General features: G+C 36.7%; 1 protein-coding gene across 4 annotated transcripts in view; it reads right to left on the reverse strand.

Moving 5' to 3' along the window:
* The window catches only part of ssh (Protein phosphatase Slingshot), a 444,779-nt gene that overhangs the window by 214,751 nt on the left and 213,587 nt on the right, over nt 1-16,441 (reverse strand). The window contains exon 1 of one of the 4 annotated variants that reach the window (XM_072531437.1): nt 13,056-13,325. The exons of the other annotated variants lie outside the window; for them this stretch is intronic. Within the exon in view, the coding sequence (XP_072387538.1) occupies nt 13,056-13,093 (38 nt within the window). The 5' untranslated portion in view covers nt 13,094-13,325. Of the gene's footprint in view, nt 1-13,055; nt 13,326-16,441 lie in introns of those variants that run through there. 4 annotated transcript variants of the gene reach the window in all.

Raw genomic sequence — 16,441 nt, forward strand, 5'->3', positions numbered from 1 at the left:
TGCGGGTATAATTTGGAGATTGTTAAAGAAGAAGATAAAAAAAAGTTGTCGTCAACGATAAAAATGTGTTTGTGCACTGAACCGGTAACTATAATCTTAACTTATATCTTTGTAATTTGCGTCTGAAAATGGGGCAAAAATGAAGATGAATAATTAAAAAATAATACAATGGGATGTTTTTTTGAGGTAAATAACTTTAAAATGAATTAAAAAATAGACAATTGTATTAGGGCGGGGTTAAGTTTCAATATTTTGACACTGCTTGTTGAACTGTTGAACACTGAAAACGTCACACCTCTATTTCGAGATGTAATTATCAACGGTGATAAATCTTAGATGGCGGCGGAACAAATTTTCGAATCGTTAAAACGTTAAATCCAAAAGTGATGTGTGTTGTTACCGTTGTTATATTGTTGTGTTTTATATAGTCAGCCATTACCTAATCGTCGAGCGTGTGTCACGTTGTATCGTTATAAACTTCAAATTAATCCAATTGATGATAGCGAACGGTTCTTGGTTCGAGTTTAACGACGAAACGCTTTTATAGGGTGACCCATCAGGGTCGAATCGAGCTAAAATCAAAAATATTAACTATTTATTAGTTAAAGTAAGGTAATCAACATGCAGAGACCAACGAAAATGGATATTTCCTGGTGGATTTTGCTAAAGAAAAGGAACTTATAATAAAAAGTGCTAACCACTAACTAAAAGACATTTATAAGGTAACATCGAGATCTCCGGATGGCCGTACAATCAACCAGATTGACCATGTTTTAATTGAAAAAAAAAAAACGAAGAAATCTGCATCACAAAGGTGAGATTGTATGAAGGACCCGATATGATTACTTAGGAAATGTCTTCACAAGAAAACCTAACTGTGAAGAAGAAATACAGAAACAAATTATGTCGGTCAACCACGCTATATATGCTCTCAATGGCCGTAATGAGGTCGATAGTGACGTATGCTTTGAAACATGGGTCATAACAAAAAAGACCAAGAGTTGTTAGTAGTTTGGGACCGGAAAATACTGCACAAAATCTTTGGTGGGAAAAACTTAAATGGACAATGGATACGAAGACCAAATAACGAGCTTAAAGAAGATATGAGAAGACTTAACGTAACGAACTGGGAAAGAAAATCAACTGACAAAAATGAGTTGAAAGTAGTGTTTACATATTATTATTAAGGTAATCAAACTGTTTAACTTATCTTTTGCACTCATGAAGAAGATGCCTTGCCATATATTTACCGTCTTGTATGGACTGTTCCACATTAGCAGCATGAGTTTACTAGAGAACAACTATCAATGTTATTTTCAAGGCATCTTAGATACGTATTCGCTTTTTGCTTTGGAAATACTTTCTATATTTAGTTGACAAGACTCCTGGTCAGTTGGTTCTTAGAACTACCTTTTGCCTCAATCGTTTTATAACAACAAAGCTAATCGCCATTTTAAAACCTGTTAATTCAAATGGCATCATTAAACAGACGAAAACCAGTAGAAACAGGCCACATAATTATTGTAATCAGAAAGATCAAACTAAAATACGACAGAAGGAATATGAGTACAGAGAAGTCTTAAGAAAAGAATATTCCGACATGAACATAATTAATAAAGAAATGCAACGGAAGCTCTTGAAAGCAGGACTGACTGTTGCAAAGAAAAAGAAAAATAAAGAAGACAGAATAAGTGATGGAACAAAACGATTGATGGAAAAGAGATGCACATTTCTAAGCGAAGGAAAGCGAAACACCAATGGTTTCAAAGAATTGAATAAACAAATAAAGAAGGGAGTAAAGGAAGATTTAAGGATCTATAATGAAAACAAGGTAGAAAAAATTATAGAAAAGAACCGAGTCCTGAAATGCTTAAGATCAAACTTAGGAAAGCCTAATAAAATCCTAAAAGTTACTCAAACATTTTACCGTGATTTATATTCCTCAAACAAGAACCTAGATAACACTGCAAAGGAAGATCTTAAGAGAAAGATAACGAATGTCAACTCAGAAATACTCCCTAACATAGAATCCTTCGAAATAAAACAAGATATGGCACAACTAAAGAACAATAAGGCTCCGGGCCCAGTGGAATAATTGTAGAAATGTTGAAGGAGGGGAGTGAAATTATTCTCGAAGAATTGAAAAATTTTTTCAACGAATGTCTTCACACAGGAGAAATCCTAGATGCTTGGAATGAAAGTTTGACAATACTTCTCTTCAAAAAGGGAGACAGGGGAGATCTGAAGAACTATAGGCCACTCCCTGCTGACCCAAATGTACAAACTATTTATGAGAGTAATACTTAACAGGTTAATGTCGAAGCATCTTCTTACAGTCGGAACTCTAATAGAGAAAGCCAATGAATATCACTTGAACTTATACATTGGCTTCGTTGATTATGAAAAGGCATTCGACTCCATAGAACTTTGGGCAATAGAGAGAGCTATGAACAACTGCAGGATAGACTCCCGATACAGAATGCTCATACATAAGATTTACAAGAAAGCTACAAGGAAAATACAAATAAAAAACCAAAGCTATACCAATTAACAGAAGAGTTCGACAGGGAGATGTTATCTCGCCAAAGCTATTCACACTTGGACTGGAAGACGTGTTCAAAGATATTAACTGGGCAGATAAAGGAATAAATGTAAGAAAACTGAGTCATTTGAGATACGTTGATGACATTGTAATATGTGCTACAAGTTTCGAAGAACTACAGACCATAATGACGCAACTATTTCAAGCTTCGGAAAAAGTAGGTCTTAAGATGAGCTTAGAAAAAACAAAAATAATTACATATACACCGAACATTAGAGAAATAAGGTTGAACGACATAAATTTAGAAACAGTAAGCGAATACATCGATAATGAAAGTTAACAAAGAAAATCAAACTGACGAAATTACCAGAAGAATAAGGTTAGCGTGGGCAGGATTTGGAAAACTGAATTGGATCTTGAAAAGCACTAAAATAGAACAATATTTGAAAACCAGAATTTACGATCAGTGTATCCTCCCTATACTCGCGTATGGTTCACATACGTGGACACTCACCAAGTCTAATATGGATAAAATAGTAAAAGCACAAAGAGCGACGGAAAGATCAATGCTCGGGGTGAGACTTATAGACAAAAAAAAACAAAAAAATGGATTAGAAGTAAAACCAAAGTAAAAGACGCAGGAGAACATGCTGCCAAATTAAAATGGAGTTTCGCAGGATACAATACCCGACTGAAGGATAAAATATGGAACCACGAAATACAATAGTGGAGGCCATGGTTAGGAAAGAGAAGCAGAGGAAGACCACAAATGAGATGAGCTGATGACATTAAGAAGATCGGAGGACACAACTGGAAGCAAGTGGCGCAAAATAGAAGACACTGGATTGATTTGGGGGAGGGCTATGTCCAAAGTTGGATTACTTAAGGCTCAAGCGAAAGAAGAAGAAGAATTCAAATGACTATGTTTCTTTCCCCTTAGTTTGTCTTCGGGTTCTAGTTCCACCTGGTGAATTCTCAACGCAGATGATACATGTCGTTTGATGTGAAAGAAGACAGACTTTTAGAGAAAAAAGACAGGCATTGCCGCCCTCTATTGTATTTGTGTTCTCAAACACAGAATTTCATTCTTACGTATCATTTGGTTAGTCCATAAAAGGGTTTTAGGCATAGGAAAGGTAAAAATGTTGATTGTTTATTGATATTCGTATCTATCGATACGCATACACTGTTACATTATTGTTCAAAACTTCATTTAACTTCGGCTTTCAGTTTGAGTTAAACGTTAAGCCTAATCCGATCCTGCGGGCCATTATCGGCAATAAAATTACGGGGATTGGAATATCTGAGCCCTATTATCAATTAAGTGTCGACGCTTTTAACACCTAAACTAACGATGCTATCGATCAAACAACCCTACTCCCACCTTCGATTCGGTAACGATAATACCGTCAATTAAGCATATGAAGCCCTTATCGACAAAGCCAAATTCAACAATGTCGGTAACGTCTTGAGGAGGTGAAGGTTAATGAACAGATTTAAATGATACGTTAAAAATAATATTCATAAAAATAAAAATGGTAAAAATTAATTGAAAAAAAAGCCAATTCCATGAAAATTAAGGAGGGAGTATTGGCTCAATTTTTAATTTATTATACTCTTGAAATATTGTTCTGTAATGTACTAAAATGTTATAAATAAATTGATATTAAACAATTTTTCAAAAATAAAGGTGCTGACAGCAACTGCAGATGAAATGGAAGTATTGACAAACGAATAGTGATTATTTTATTGACATAGTGTATAAATATCCCTGTTTATTCGACTGCAAAAATGACAATTATAAAAATTCACATCTCAAAGAAAATGTTTGGAAGGAGATCGCCCAAAAAGTGAATAAAATCTTTTGTTCGATGTTTCATAAGAGCCTTCTTCCAGTCTAGTTAAGTAGGTGCAATGGTTGTCTAGGATTTCTCCCAACGCAGTAATACATTAACAATTGGTCATCAATTTCTTTTTGCAGCATTTCGTAATCCCCAACTTCACCCACTACCCAACTGTTTTATGCCGCCACGGAACTGAAGTAGCTGCTGCTGACTTCGGAATCAATATGACAGCAACTGCTGCCAACTACCGTCTACACTACACAAAGTGTGCTTACACTTTATAGTTTTTACCTGAATAGGTTGAGTGGAGAACTGTTTGTCTCAAGTTGGTCATTCGGAATTAAATCTGATTTTTTTAATTTGTTGATTTCCATAGATTCTAATAAAGATAAAGAGGCTAGCGCTACTAACAGGTCCTGCAGATGAGAACAGGGAAGACTACAACAGAATAAGGACTCAAACGAGAAGAAGAAAAAAGAAACAGTACCTAGAAGCGCGAATACAGCAACTGGAGGAGAAACATAGAACCGACCAAGGGCAACACGACCAACAGACCAAGATTTATAAAAGACGATGCAGGACAATTGCTCACAGACGACGAGGAGATAAGCCGCCAATGGAGAAAGTATTTTGAGCAACTCCTAAATACAGAAAAACCCACAACGGCAGGGCAACAAAGACAGTCTCAGTTAGCCGAACCTGAAATACCAGGGCCCACACTAGCTGAAGTAAAGTCCGCAATTTCGTCCCTAAAAAACCATAAACCCCAGGCCCAGACGGCATACAGGCGGAACTACTAAAAAAAGGGAGAGAAAAGCTCCACCTTGAGATATATCATCTTATAAGAGAAGTCTGGGAAAGCGAAGAAATACCGAAACACTGGCATGAAAGCCATATAGTACCTACCTATCCACAAGAAGGGAGACAAACAAATATGTCGGAGCTATAGAGGAATAACGTTAATCAATACAACGTACAAAATTATATCCATAATACTGTCTAGAAGGCTAAATCCAAATCTTCGTGGACTTTAAATAAGCTTACGATTCTGTTACCAGAGAAGCATTGTGATAGACCATGGTAGAAATGGGAGTACCTGGAAAGCTGGTATGAGTAGCACAGGTGAGCACAGAGACCGCTTCCGCACGGATCAGAATTGGCAGCACCACGTCGGAGGAATTCCTCATTGACACCGGGCTTAGACAAAGAGATCCTCTCGCCCCCCTGCTATTTAATTTTGCACTGGAACATGCGGTAAGGAAAGCTCAATCACAACTGATAAACGGATTTGCCGCCCAAGGATCAAAAATACTATTGGCGTTTGCGGATGACGTGGACACAATTGCACAATCCACCAGAGATGTAAAAGAAGTTTTCATTATATTCGAAAACGGAGCCAAGGAAGTTGGTCTGAGGGTCAACGAGGACAAGACCAAGTACATGGTGGTTACGAAGAACCCAAGACCAAGGGTTAGACAAAACGTAACAATCAATGAATACAACTTTGAAGTCGTCAAAGAATTCAAGTACCAGGGAGCGATCATAACATCTGAAAATAAATATGAAAAGGACTTGGCAGTCAGGATCATTGCAGGAAACAGGCCATATTACTCATTAATGAGCGTACTTAAATTAAACATACTCTCAATACCAGCAAAGAGTGTACAAGACAATAATTCGTCCCACAATAAAGTATGGAAGCGAAACATGGACTCTGAACCAGCGGGAAACTACAAAATTACTGGTACTAAAAAGAAAGATACTGCGGACTATCTATGGGACTTGCAGAGAAGAGACAACAGGAGAATGGAGAAGAAGACACAATGATGGACCCCAGACAGTATATGGAGATGAAAACGTAGTACGCTATATTAAAGCAAACCGAATAAGATGGGCGGGCCACGTACTAAGATCGAGTGACGAAAGACTCCTGGACGCCACATTCTGGGAAAGGCCCGATGGCAGAAGGTCAGTTGGTCGCCCAAGAAAGAGATGGAAGGACGCAGTAGCCAGTGATCTAAGCAAAATGGGAATACAGCAATGGGAAATAGGTGCTTAGGACCGACAACAATGGAAGGAAATAGTAAACGCGACCAAGACTCACATAGAGTTGTAAAGCCAAATGATGATGATGAAAAAGAGCCCTTTTATGTTCTGCATAAAGAACAGAAAAGAAAGAAATACAGAATCTCGTAACAGAATCGGTGATTTTGAGTGGGATCTTCTAGAAGTAATCTAAAATATAATAAACTTTGCATAGTTTAAAGGTTCCTCCTTCATTAAATTTTATCTCCATATAAAGCTTTAAAAAAACAGAACGTTACAAACGAATCTGCTCAATCACTGATTTATCAACGAATCTTTTGGAGCGAATCTTTGAATAAAATTTAATCAAAATTCAAACTAAGCAATAGCTTGCACGTATTTCGATCAGAATACGCAAAAATGTATATTTATTTTAGTTAAATTATTACATGAACAATAAATATAATAAAAATTTACAGGGAGCAATTATGCTAAGTAATAATCCAATAAAATATGTGACATTAGGGATGTCATCAATGACATTTCTTGTAAGAACGAGCCTGGTATAATTACGGCGAGTGTACGAATTTGTGTAGGCGGCAATTATCTGGCGCTCTTAAAACAAAATATACAAGGTAATTATATCTTTTAAAAAGAGCCGAAAGAAAGAAAAAGTACAAAGAAATATTGGGGTAAGACATATATTCTAGCTCAAAAATTTGGGGGAATGATTTGGATGCACCAAAACCTAAAGAAAACTGAATACCTAACAACGGAGAATACAGAAATAAAACAGCTGGAAATAGACGAAGGTAAACAAATCAAAGGAACAGACAAGTATAAGTATTTAGGTTTCATAATATCAAACAAAGGAACAACGGAGGAAGATATAAAAAATAGACTAGGACAAACAAGAGACTGCATACGAAAATTGAACCCGGTACTATGGGATAAGAACATCAGCATGAAAACAAAGAAAAAAATATATAATACCATGACAAGAAGTATCCTCACTTATGGGTGTGAAAATTGGACAATAAATAAGAAAACCAAAAACAAAATAAGAGCAACAGAGATGGAATTCCTAAGGAGCAGCTGCAGAGTAACAAGAAGAGATAGAATAAATAACATGGAGATTAAGAGGAGAATGGGAATGAACTCCGACATAATAGACTACATCGAACAGAAGAGGTTATCCTGGTACGGACATGTCAGAAGAGCAGACCAAAATCGGTGGATAAATAGAATAACAGAGTGGAGCCCGATAGGAAGAAGAAAGAGACAGACCCCGAAGATCTTTCAGAGATGAGGTGGACGAAGCAATGAGTAGAAGAAACCTACAGGAAGGGGACTGGCTAAACAGGAAAAATTGGAGAAAACGGTTGAGTGAAGGAATACAGTGAAAACTGTGGAAATCCTTGTATATATATATATTTGGATGCAGTTCGGATCAACTCTGTAGAGCGGCTGTTTCTAAAGTTGAAATAGCCATAATGATAGCCAACCTTCACAGTGAAGATGGTACATAAAGAATATCTTTAAATATTTCAAAAATTTATTTAAAAATTCCTTTATAAAAGATATAATAACACAAAATTATTTATTGTGTTACTTTTAACATTTTCATTCTTAAGTTTTAAACCAGCTTTATTAATGGTATCGAGGATTTTATTAAGACACCTCTAAACTTAGAATGTTTTCAATGAGAGAGACACAAGCGAAATTTATTAGGATGAAGTTGAATGTTTACGCTGTTATGATAACAACAGCTTTGTTTGTATGATAGTTTCAGGAGACTTGTTTGGATTGGTATGCTGTTTTAGATTCGTTTATTTTTCTATCGATGTAAAATTCGGACGAGCGTAAACAAGACTTGGAAAAATGGGAAATTACTTTTAATTAGTCACTTTCTATTTCAGGAAGAAAAATATTTTTATAGGTTTTAGAGAGGTTGTATAACAATTGAGAGAAAATAATAAAGAGAATAAATTCTAAAAATTTTTTAATTTTTGAGTTTTGGTCGGTGTTTTGGACTATTGTAATTAGTTAATCTTATGATCGTATTTTATAAAAATGCCTTAGGTTTTAACGGATTGTTGTGCGTAATCGTTAAATTGAAAGTTTCTAAATTAACAGAATAAAATTAATGTAAGGAGTTTCTCAGAATTTTTTTTTTTTTAATTTATTTTCAGACACTAGAACTTTGTGATCTTATAATATACGCCTAGAATTTAGAATGCACTCCACAATTTTGATATACACAATAACACACGAACTTTAAACTATCATAATGATGGTTAACAACATAAAGAAGTCAACAATCTACTATAAATAAACATAGTCGTACTGAACGTAAAAAGCGCGAGCTAAAAAAACTTGAGTAGTGGCTTGACATGTAAAAGCAAAACAACAACAAATCCGTATCTAAACTAAGTCATTAGCGTTATCTACATTGTGCTAGGCAAGTTCCTTTATTTCTTTTATCAACGTAATGTAAATATATTGAGTCACTTTTGATAACATTTTTTGTCACGGGAAATATTTGATAAAAGCTGTGCTTTGTAAAATGTTGGAATGCAACATATAGTAGAATTAGAGTACTACAATGCTAGAACACGATGTTGCTTAAATCAAAATTGCTCTCAAGAATAACAAATGTAAGGGTCTAAAAAATTATAATCCGCCCACAATACCATTGTGAAAGCCATACACTTGAGTGTCTTGAATCAGAGTAAAACACCTATGAGCCTTTTAGAGACAAGATGATTAGGAGAATGGAGCAGAAGAGCATAACCAGAAACTCCAGACAATGCGGAGACGAAAATATAGTGCTCTATATCAAGACAAATCGTATAAAATTTTCAGAACATGTACTGAGATAGAATAATTGAAGAGTCATCAATACAACTCTTTGGGAAAGATCCGATGGTAGAGTTGGTCACCCAAAAAAAGAACGCACAAGTCATCTATGTAAGAAAATAATAGACATGAAAAAGACTGAGCTGTAGGGCCACCGCAGAGGACAAGTAGAAAATGCAATAGTGTTTTAAAGGTCTTTTGAACTATTCACTTTAATCATTATTTTTACTTCTTCATGTTTTGTCGACTTTTAGTCTTTTTATTTATTTATTTTTCATATCTTGTCCGTATATTTTGGGTTTCTTATTTCATGTTTTTCATCTTTCCTTTTTAATTTTTAAAATTTTACTCCTTTACATTGTTTTCAATGCTACAATCCTTTGCATTGATCCCTCATCTGCTACAAAGGTTTACTACATGATTAATGTCTGGAGTCCCCATTCTGTGACCCCATTCGCAGATCTTCATATTCCCTTATGAATGATTTTTCCCTGGCATCATGTATTGAGAATGACATTCTTCCTTCGGTGTCACATTACGTCCTCCTCACATTGGCGAACTGTTTACGGTCTTCAGCTAATCGGAATAGTTGTTCGACACCACGTATTCCTGCCCAATCGCGAATGTTCTTGAGCCACGATATCTGCTCTTTTCCAATTTCTCTGCGGCCCTCGATTTTACCTTTCATGATAAGTCCAGTCTGCTCCGGTTCCATGCTGTACTCCATCGAAGCCTTTTCGTAATCGATGGAAGCCACAATATTTACGATGGTCGCGGAATTTTTGGAGGAGTACGTTTAAGCCAAAAAGTACCTTACGGGTACCCACGCATTTCCAAATCCCAACTTGGGTCCATCTAGATCTCTTTCGCAATGACTTTTTACTCTTCCATGAATAATGCATCCATAATAATAACCACAATAAGAGAAGTTTTGAAGAACCATCTACGTTTTGCGGACGATATCGTGCTTCTGTCAGATAATCTGGGAGAGATCAAAGACATGCTCCAAGAACTGAATGATATATTACAAAAAACTGGGCTGGAGATAAATTTCGAGAAAACCAAAATGATGACCAATATAGTTCCCAGCGAAGAGATACAGATCAATAACAACAAGATAGAATTAATCGATAAATACACATACTTGGGTCATGAAATTAGAATAACCAGAGACAACCAAACCTGCGAGCTAAATAGACGAACCACGTTGGGATGGGCGGCATATGGAAGGATAAGAGACATTTTTAAAACAAATACCCCAATTCACCTGAAAAGGAAGGCATTTAAACAATGCATCTTACCAGTCTTGACCTACGGAGCAGAGACCCTAACTTTAACGCAAGCTACTGCCGAAAAACTGAGGGTAACACAAAGGCGAATGGAGAGATCAATGCTGGGCCTGACCTTGAAAGATCGCGTGAGAAATGAGGAGACACGCCGACGAACTGGCGTAGACGATATTATACTGCGAATCAATAAACGCTAGATGTTGCTAGAATGGAAGATGGAAGAAGAGATTATTGGAGTGGAGACCAAGAGCCGACAAGCGAAGTCGAGGCAGACCACCCACCCGATGGACCGACGACCTAAAGAGAATAGAAACAAACTGAATTGCAGCAGCTAGAGATAGAGAGAACTGGAGACGTTTGGAGGAGGCCTATATCCAACGATGGATGTGAAAATGGGGCTGGATGATGAAGGTTTATTAACTTCATGCCATTATCATTGGATATTTGACGGGAGACTGTAGTTGTCCTTGTTTGGTAGGAATTGTTGCTCTTTTCGGATTTTTAGGTGAAGGTGACCATATACAATTTTTGTCGTTCGTTGGGAATATATGGTAGGAAGTAGACGTTGCTTGGTCTGTCTAGTCTTTCTTTCCATCTGAATTAAATCTGAGCCTGCCTTGATGGTGGGAAGTTCTAAACTGACTAGTGCAGGACAGACTGGGTGGGGAAGGTATAACTAAATGTATACACGCCGATCAATTAAGAACATGATATGGAAACTAGCTGTATATTTGTTGAACGAATATGAGACACACAGGGACAAACACAAAATATATATACATATCTACACCAAGCTCAATCGACAAATTACCAGACAGCCGCCCTACAACTTACTTATCAAACGGTGAGATTTGTGTTGTAACTAATGCGGTACTGCGAATGTTACAGAGGGAAAAGCTAAAGCTTGCTAAAGCGAAGCCAGAGAGCTAGCGAACTCTGGGGGATTATTGCCTGGTGCCTGACAGAAATGGGGCTCAACTTGTGGGAACAAAATGGACACTGAAAAAAGATGGTCCAGAAGAGGCTCAGCAATGATTCGAGTTCATGACTCTTCTGTTCTAAAAAGGTCTCAATGACTCCTATAGGCGAATCTTCAGCACAGTGATGCAGCTTCTGTAGAACTCACTGTTGCTACGATGATGGGCAACAACATAGCAACAGTACGGTTTGATGTCACTGTCATACAAGAAACCTGGATTTTTAAAGCAGTAAAAAAGGTCTGTGTGCTGACAAAGACTTGTATCATAGGTAACAGATGAAAACATCTTTGTAATTGGTCACAGTAAGACTAAAGTTTACAAGCAAAATAGGAGAGAAATACATTATATCTTGTATTCATGTAACGTTTTAAGGTTCTTATTTCATATTTTTCATTTTCTCTTAATTTTATTTGATGTTTGAAATTTTGGCTCTTTTTTTCCTTCAGGTAGTGGTCACAGTCTGCATTGGCTCCTCGCCGAGTACGTACGTTTATTAGATGTGATTGATGTCTGGAGTCAATAATAACATGGTCCCATTCACTGTGACCCCATGCAGAAATCTTCATGTTCCCAGTAGAAATACAAATGCGAGTAAAATTAAGGTACATTGGCTCACAAGATTTCGACTTCTAGTAGGCAAAGTGGACAGTTTTAGATAAAACAACAAATATATTAAAGCGACAACCACTTTCAGCATCGTCCACTTAGCAATTATTCCAGAAAAAAATTTGAATGGCTAGCTTTTAAACTTTTAGTTACTGGACTTATTCTTAAGCGATTTTGGTTAGTAGAATAGGAATAGCTGAAGACCTGGGTAAAATCAAATATCTTAGGCTCAGCTAAGGAAGTTCTTGGTAGAAGATAAATGAATAAAACTAAATTGTTACTAAATAAACACACTCCATGATTCTGCACAGAAATTAACGAAAAATGTTTCGAAAAAAAGTTTACCTCAAAAAACAACGAAGACAACAAGCCTATGACAATTAAAAGACTAGCAGAACCAAATACATCAAAATCAAAAGTGATCACTGGAAACGATTTTAAAAAGAAATGAAGCCTGATTTTTATGGTCTTCAAAAGAAAATAGTGAGTTTATAATAAGAGGCTAAAGAACAGAGAAGAAGGAACTAATGGACCCGAAACACGTAGAAAATTATGCGTGGATTGACTATCTAAATATATTATGGTAAATATTTTCCTTAAACAAATTTGCCGAAAATCGTGTAGACTTCTTAACCAATAGGCCGTTTTAAACCAATACTATAAGAAAAAAAAAGAATTTACACTGTTGCTTGCCTTAGTACTTAGTACTAACTATGCTCAGCTCAGAAGTGGTCTTCGACTTATTGATTTTGAACAGGTAGATAACTCAAGTCACATTAAATTTGTATTTTCAGCCTAAAATTCAATTGTTTGTAGATATCTATATAATTTAAGCAAGACGAGCTATGCAATTACAATACATGTTATTGGTTAATTACAGCTAAAGGTAGATTTGTATTTGTAAACTTACCCAGGGCAAGCCATGTAGTATCCCAACACGAACTCCATATCGGAGAACAATACCTCAAATAACACTAAAACACTGTTTATTCAAAATTTCAATCATCAGTAACCGTTTCATACTAACCACTGAGCGCGAAACAAGAAAACATCCGTTGCAATCGAACTGTTCGTTCTTGTTATATTACTACGCGGTCTACACGCTTACTGTGGACTGACTGCGACTGCCGTAGAACCGTCGCGTCAGCCGATAGCCGAAGTCTGCTGACAGTGCTGAGGCTGAGACGTCCGAAGTCCGAGAAAAAATTCAAGCCAGCTGTTGCGTGCGAACGCAAAATTGACTGGTTGGCTGGCTGGAAAGAATACGAATACGGAATAGGCCCTCGAGTCTCCGCATGGACCGTAGTGTAATGAAATATTTCGGAAAGTAGGTACCTACCGGGAGGATTATTATACCAGGTGTTTTCTTTGTAGAATTGGATGAATGGGCTTCTTTTATGACGAAATTATAACGAGTATCGGGTTGTTATGAAATATGATTCAGTCTATGTCTGTCTATTCGGTCTACTGCTTTTATAGCTACCAATATTGTACATCAAAGGAAGAAGTTAAAACAAGAGAGTCTTTGAAGATACATACACAATAAAAAAATGTTATAAACGTTAAATAATAATAGTAAAACCAAAACCTGTAGACCGTATTTATTAATGTGTGACAGCACGGTTCATTATAATATATTTAAGCCTTGCCTGGTCTGGCGCGCGGCGTCGACTCACAGTCTACGCTTCATAAATAACTTATATTTTTTGGTCAACAAAATTTCCCTTCGATTTTTAGTTCTTCAAGAAACAATCATGAAAAGACGGTGATAAAACTTTATAATTGGCAACAATAGTTTAAGACATCTGCTGTTTATTTCAAAAGTAGATTCTCAGTCGACGCCGGGCCGTACGGTTAACTGTTTACGGTGTAACAGATTTTAAAAATATATCAGATCCATCTAAGACTGCATTGGGTGGAATTGTAACGAGTACGTCACTTCAATAATTCTTTAATCACTTTTAAATAAAAATTTTAAATCCATATTCCATTAGGTAATATTTCTTAATTTTTAATTTCTAAGTTGGTATTAAGCAGCGACTTCAAGCGGCAGTTTTGGCAGACATGCTCTCACAGACAAACAATTAGCGCTCATTCTGGTTTTAACTTTGGTAAGATAATTTGGGTTAACTAAAAAGTAGGCGGCGGAGCAGTGCTAAATTTGTATTTAGCAGAGTATATATTTAGAATAGTATTTTTTTTGGGGAAGAAGAAAAGATAAAAGAGTTTTAGTTGTTTTGTTGTGTATACCGGTTTGGCCCCCTGATGGGGTGTGGACGGAGAAACGCTCAGGGGACGGACCTCCGATCGTTCGTTTCCTGAACACTTAAAGCAATTACGTTTGAGAGTATTTTCTTTACTACAACCATGGCAGAAAATACGGGTACGAGGGATACCGCAATCATAAAAAGTATGACCAGAATCACGACAATTCCAACAAACTACAGAACTCAATGCAGAAATATTACGTTCATGGCCCTTGGATTGCCAAGAACAGTGTTTGGAAGTATCTAGGTGATGGGAAGAGTTAAAAGAAAAGGGCCGAGAAGTAGAAGGAAGGTGAGAAGACCTAGATAAAGTTTCTTCTAAACGTTTACACTTCTCATTGATATCAGCTATACTACTGATCTCTACAAGGGCCAACTGCTGATGATAGAATGGCAATAGACATTTCAGGATGATCTTAATCTTTGCAGAATCTGTCAGAGGTGTTTCAAGGCGACTACACATACCTAAAATATTATTTATGAACATCGTAACAGACTCGTCTGGTTTCTGTTTACGATTTTCAATTTGATCTAAAAGGTCGTCTTGAAAGGAATAAGGCAGAAAATCAGACTTAAGTTTCTGAGCTAAATCAGACCGATTTAAAAAATTATTGCGGTTATTCATAAACCAAGTAAAAGCTGCACCTGAAAAGAATTCTGCAGATGCTGCGAACAGATCATCATCTTATATATGAATAATATAATATATATATATATATATATATATATATATATATATATATATATATATATATATATAAATGAAATTTATACGGTATGTTTATATGTACAAAAAAATGATAAATCAGTTCCTTTATACGGACGTGTAAGGCAGGTTTCAGACCGCCCAACCAAAACCTAGCCAGTATCGAAAATATAAACATATATGATCGATAGGGTCCAATAACTAACGGATTTCTGTTTGGTAAACAGGAGATCACGAGTTCGTATAGCGTAGGGGCCTCCAAAGATGATCTCTTTGCAGCGTCTGCGGAATTGTTTTCAGGTGCAACTGTTACGTGGTTTCAATTCTGCAGTCGCTGCGAAGAGATCACCTTTGGAGGCCCCTACGAGAACTCATGATCTCCTGTTTACCAAACAGAAATCCGTTAGTTATTGGACTAGGTTTTGGTTGGGCGGTCTAAAACCTGCCTTACACGTCCGTGTAAAGGAACTGGTTTATCATTTTTTTGTTTTTTGTACATATATACATACGATATTCATTATACACTCGCGATCATAAAATCCGGGTCACCTTGAAAATCACCGATATTTCATTTTTAACGAGCTTTATCGTAAATAATAATAACACAAATACAAACTAATGCATGTTTCTGAGAATTGTTGCGGTTTCCTTTGTAACAAAGAATTCCAATAGTGCCAATTTCGCTTTAAAGTGCACACTTCCCAAAATGAACGCTACCTGTAACACCGCTTGTTTTAAATGTCTCGTTTGTACTTCGACTTTCTGTTCAAATGCAACGGACAAACACGTTTATTATTGCCACCATTAGTGTTTATTAGTGCCATTATTAGTGTTTATTTTTTGACAAAAATGCCTTTGACTGTTTTTGAAACGGCACAAATTGTTGCACTTGTGGAAGACGGTCACACGGCAAGTCGCAAGAACTGTTGGCGTAAGCCTTTCTACGGTTCAACGAGTGCTTCAACGCTTTCAGGAGGCCAGTTTGCTAACCAGGCGACCTGGCTCTGGACGAAGAAGAACGACCAAGGCACTAGATGACCGTTTCCTTATGTGTCAGGCTTTACGAAACCGGAACTTAACTGCGGTTATGCATCAAAATCGTCTAGAGGAAGTACGAAATCGCAATTTTAGTGTTGCAACAGTCAGAAGAAGACTTCGTTCTTCTTTACCATCTTCTCGGGTAATGGCTAGAGGACTGCCACTTAGCCGGGTGCCTCGAGTTGCACGACTAGCTTTTGCTCGACAATACGCGCATTGGGGAATTAACCATTGTAGCAAAGTGTTATTCTCAGATGAATCCCGTTTCTGCCTAACTGGATCCGA

Source organism: Diabrotica undecimpunctata, chromosome 5 (assembly GCF_040954645.1).
Source record: "Diabrotica undecimpunctata isolate CICGRU chromosome 5, icDiaUnde3, whole genome shotgun sequence".
Lineage (NCBI taxonomy): Eukaryota > Metazoa > Arthropoda > Insecta > Coleoptera > Chrysomelidae > Diabrotica > Diabrotica undecimpunctata.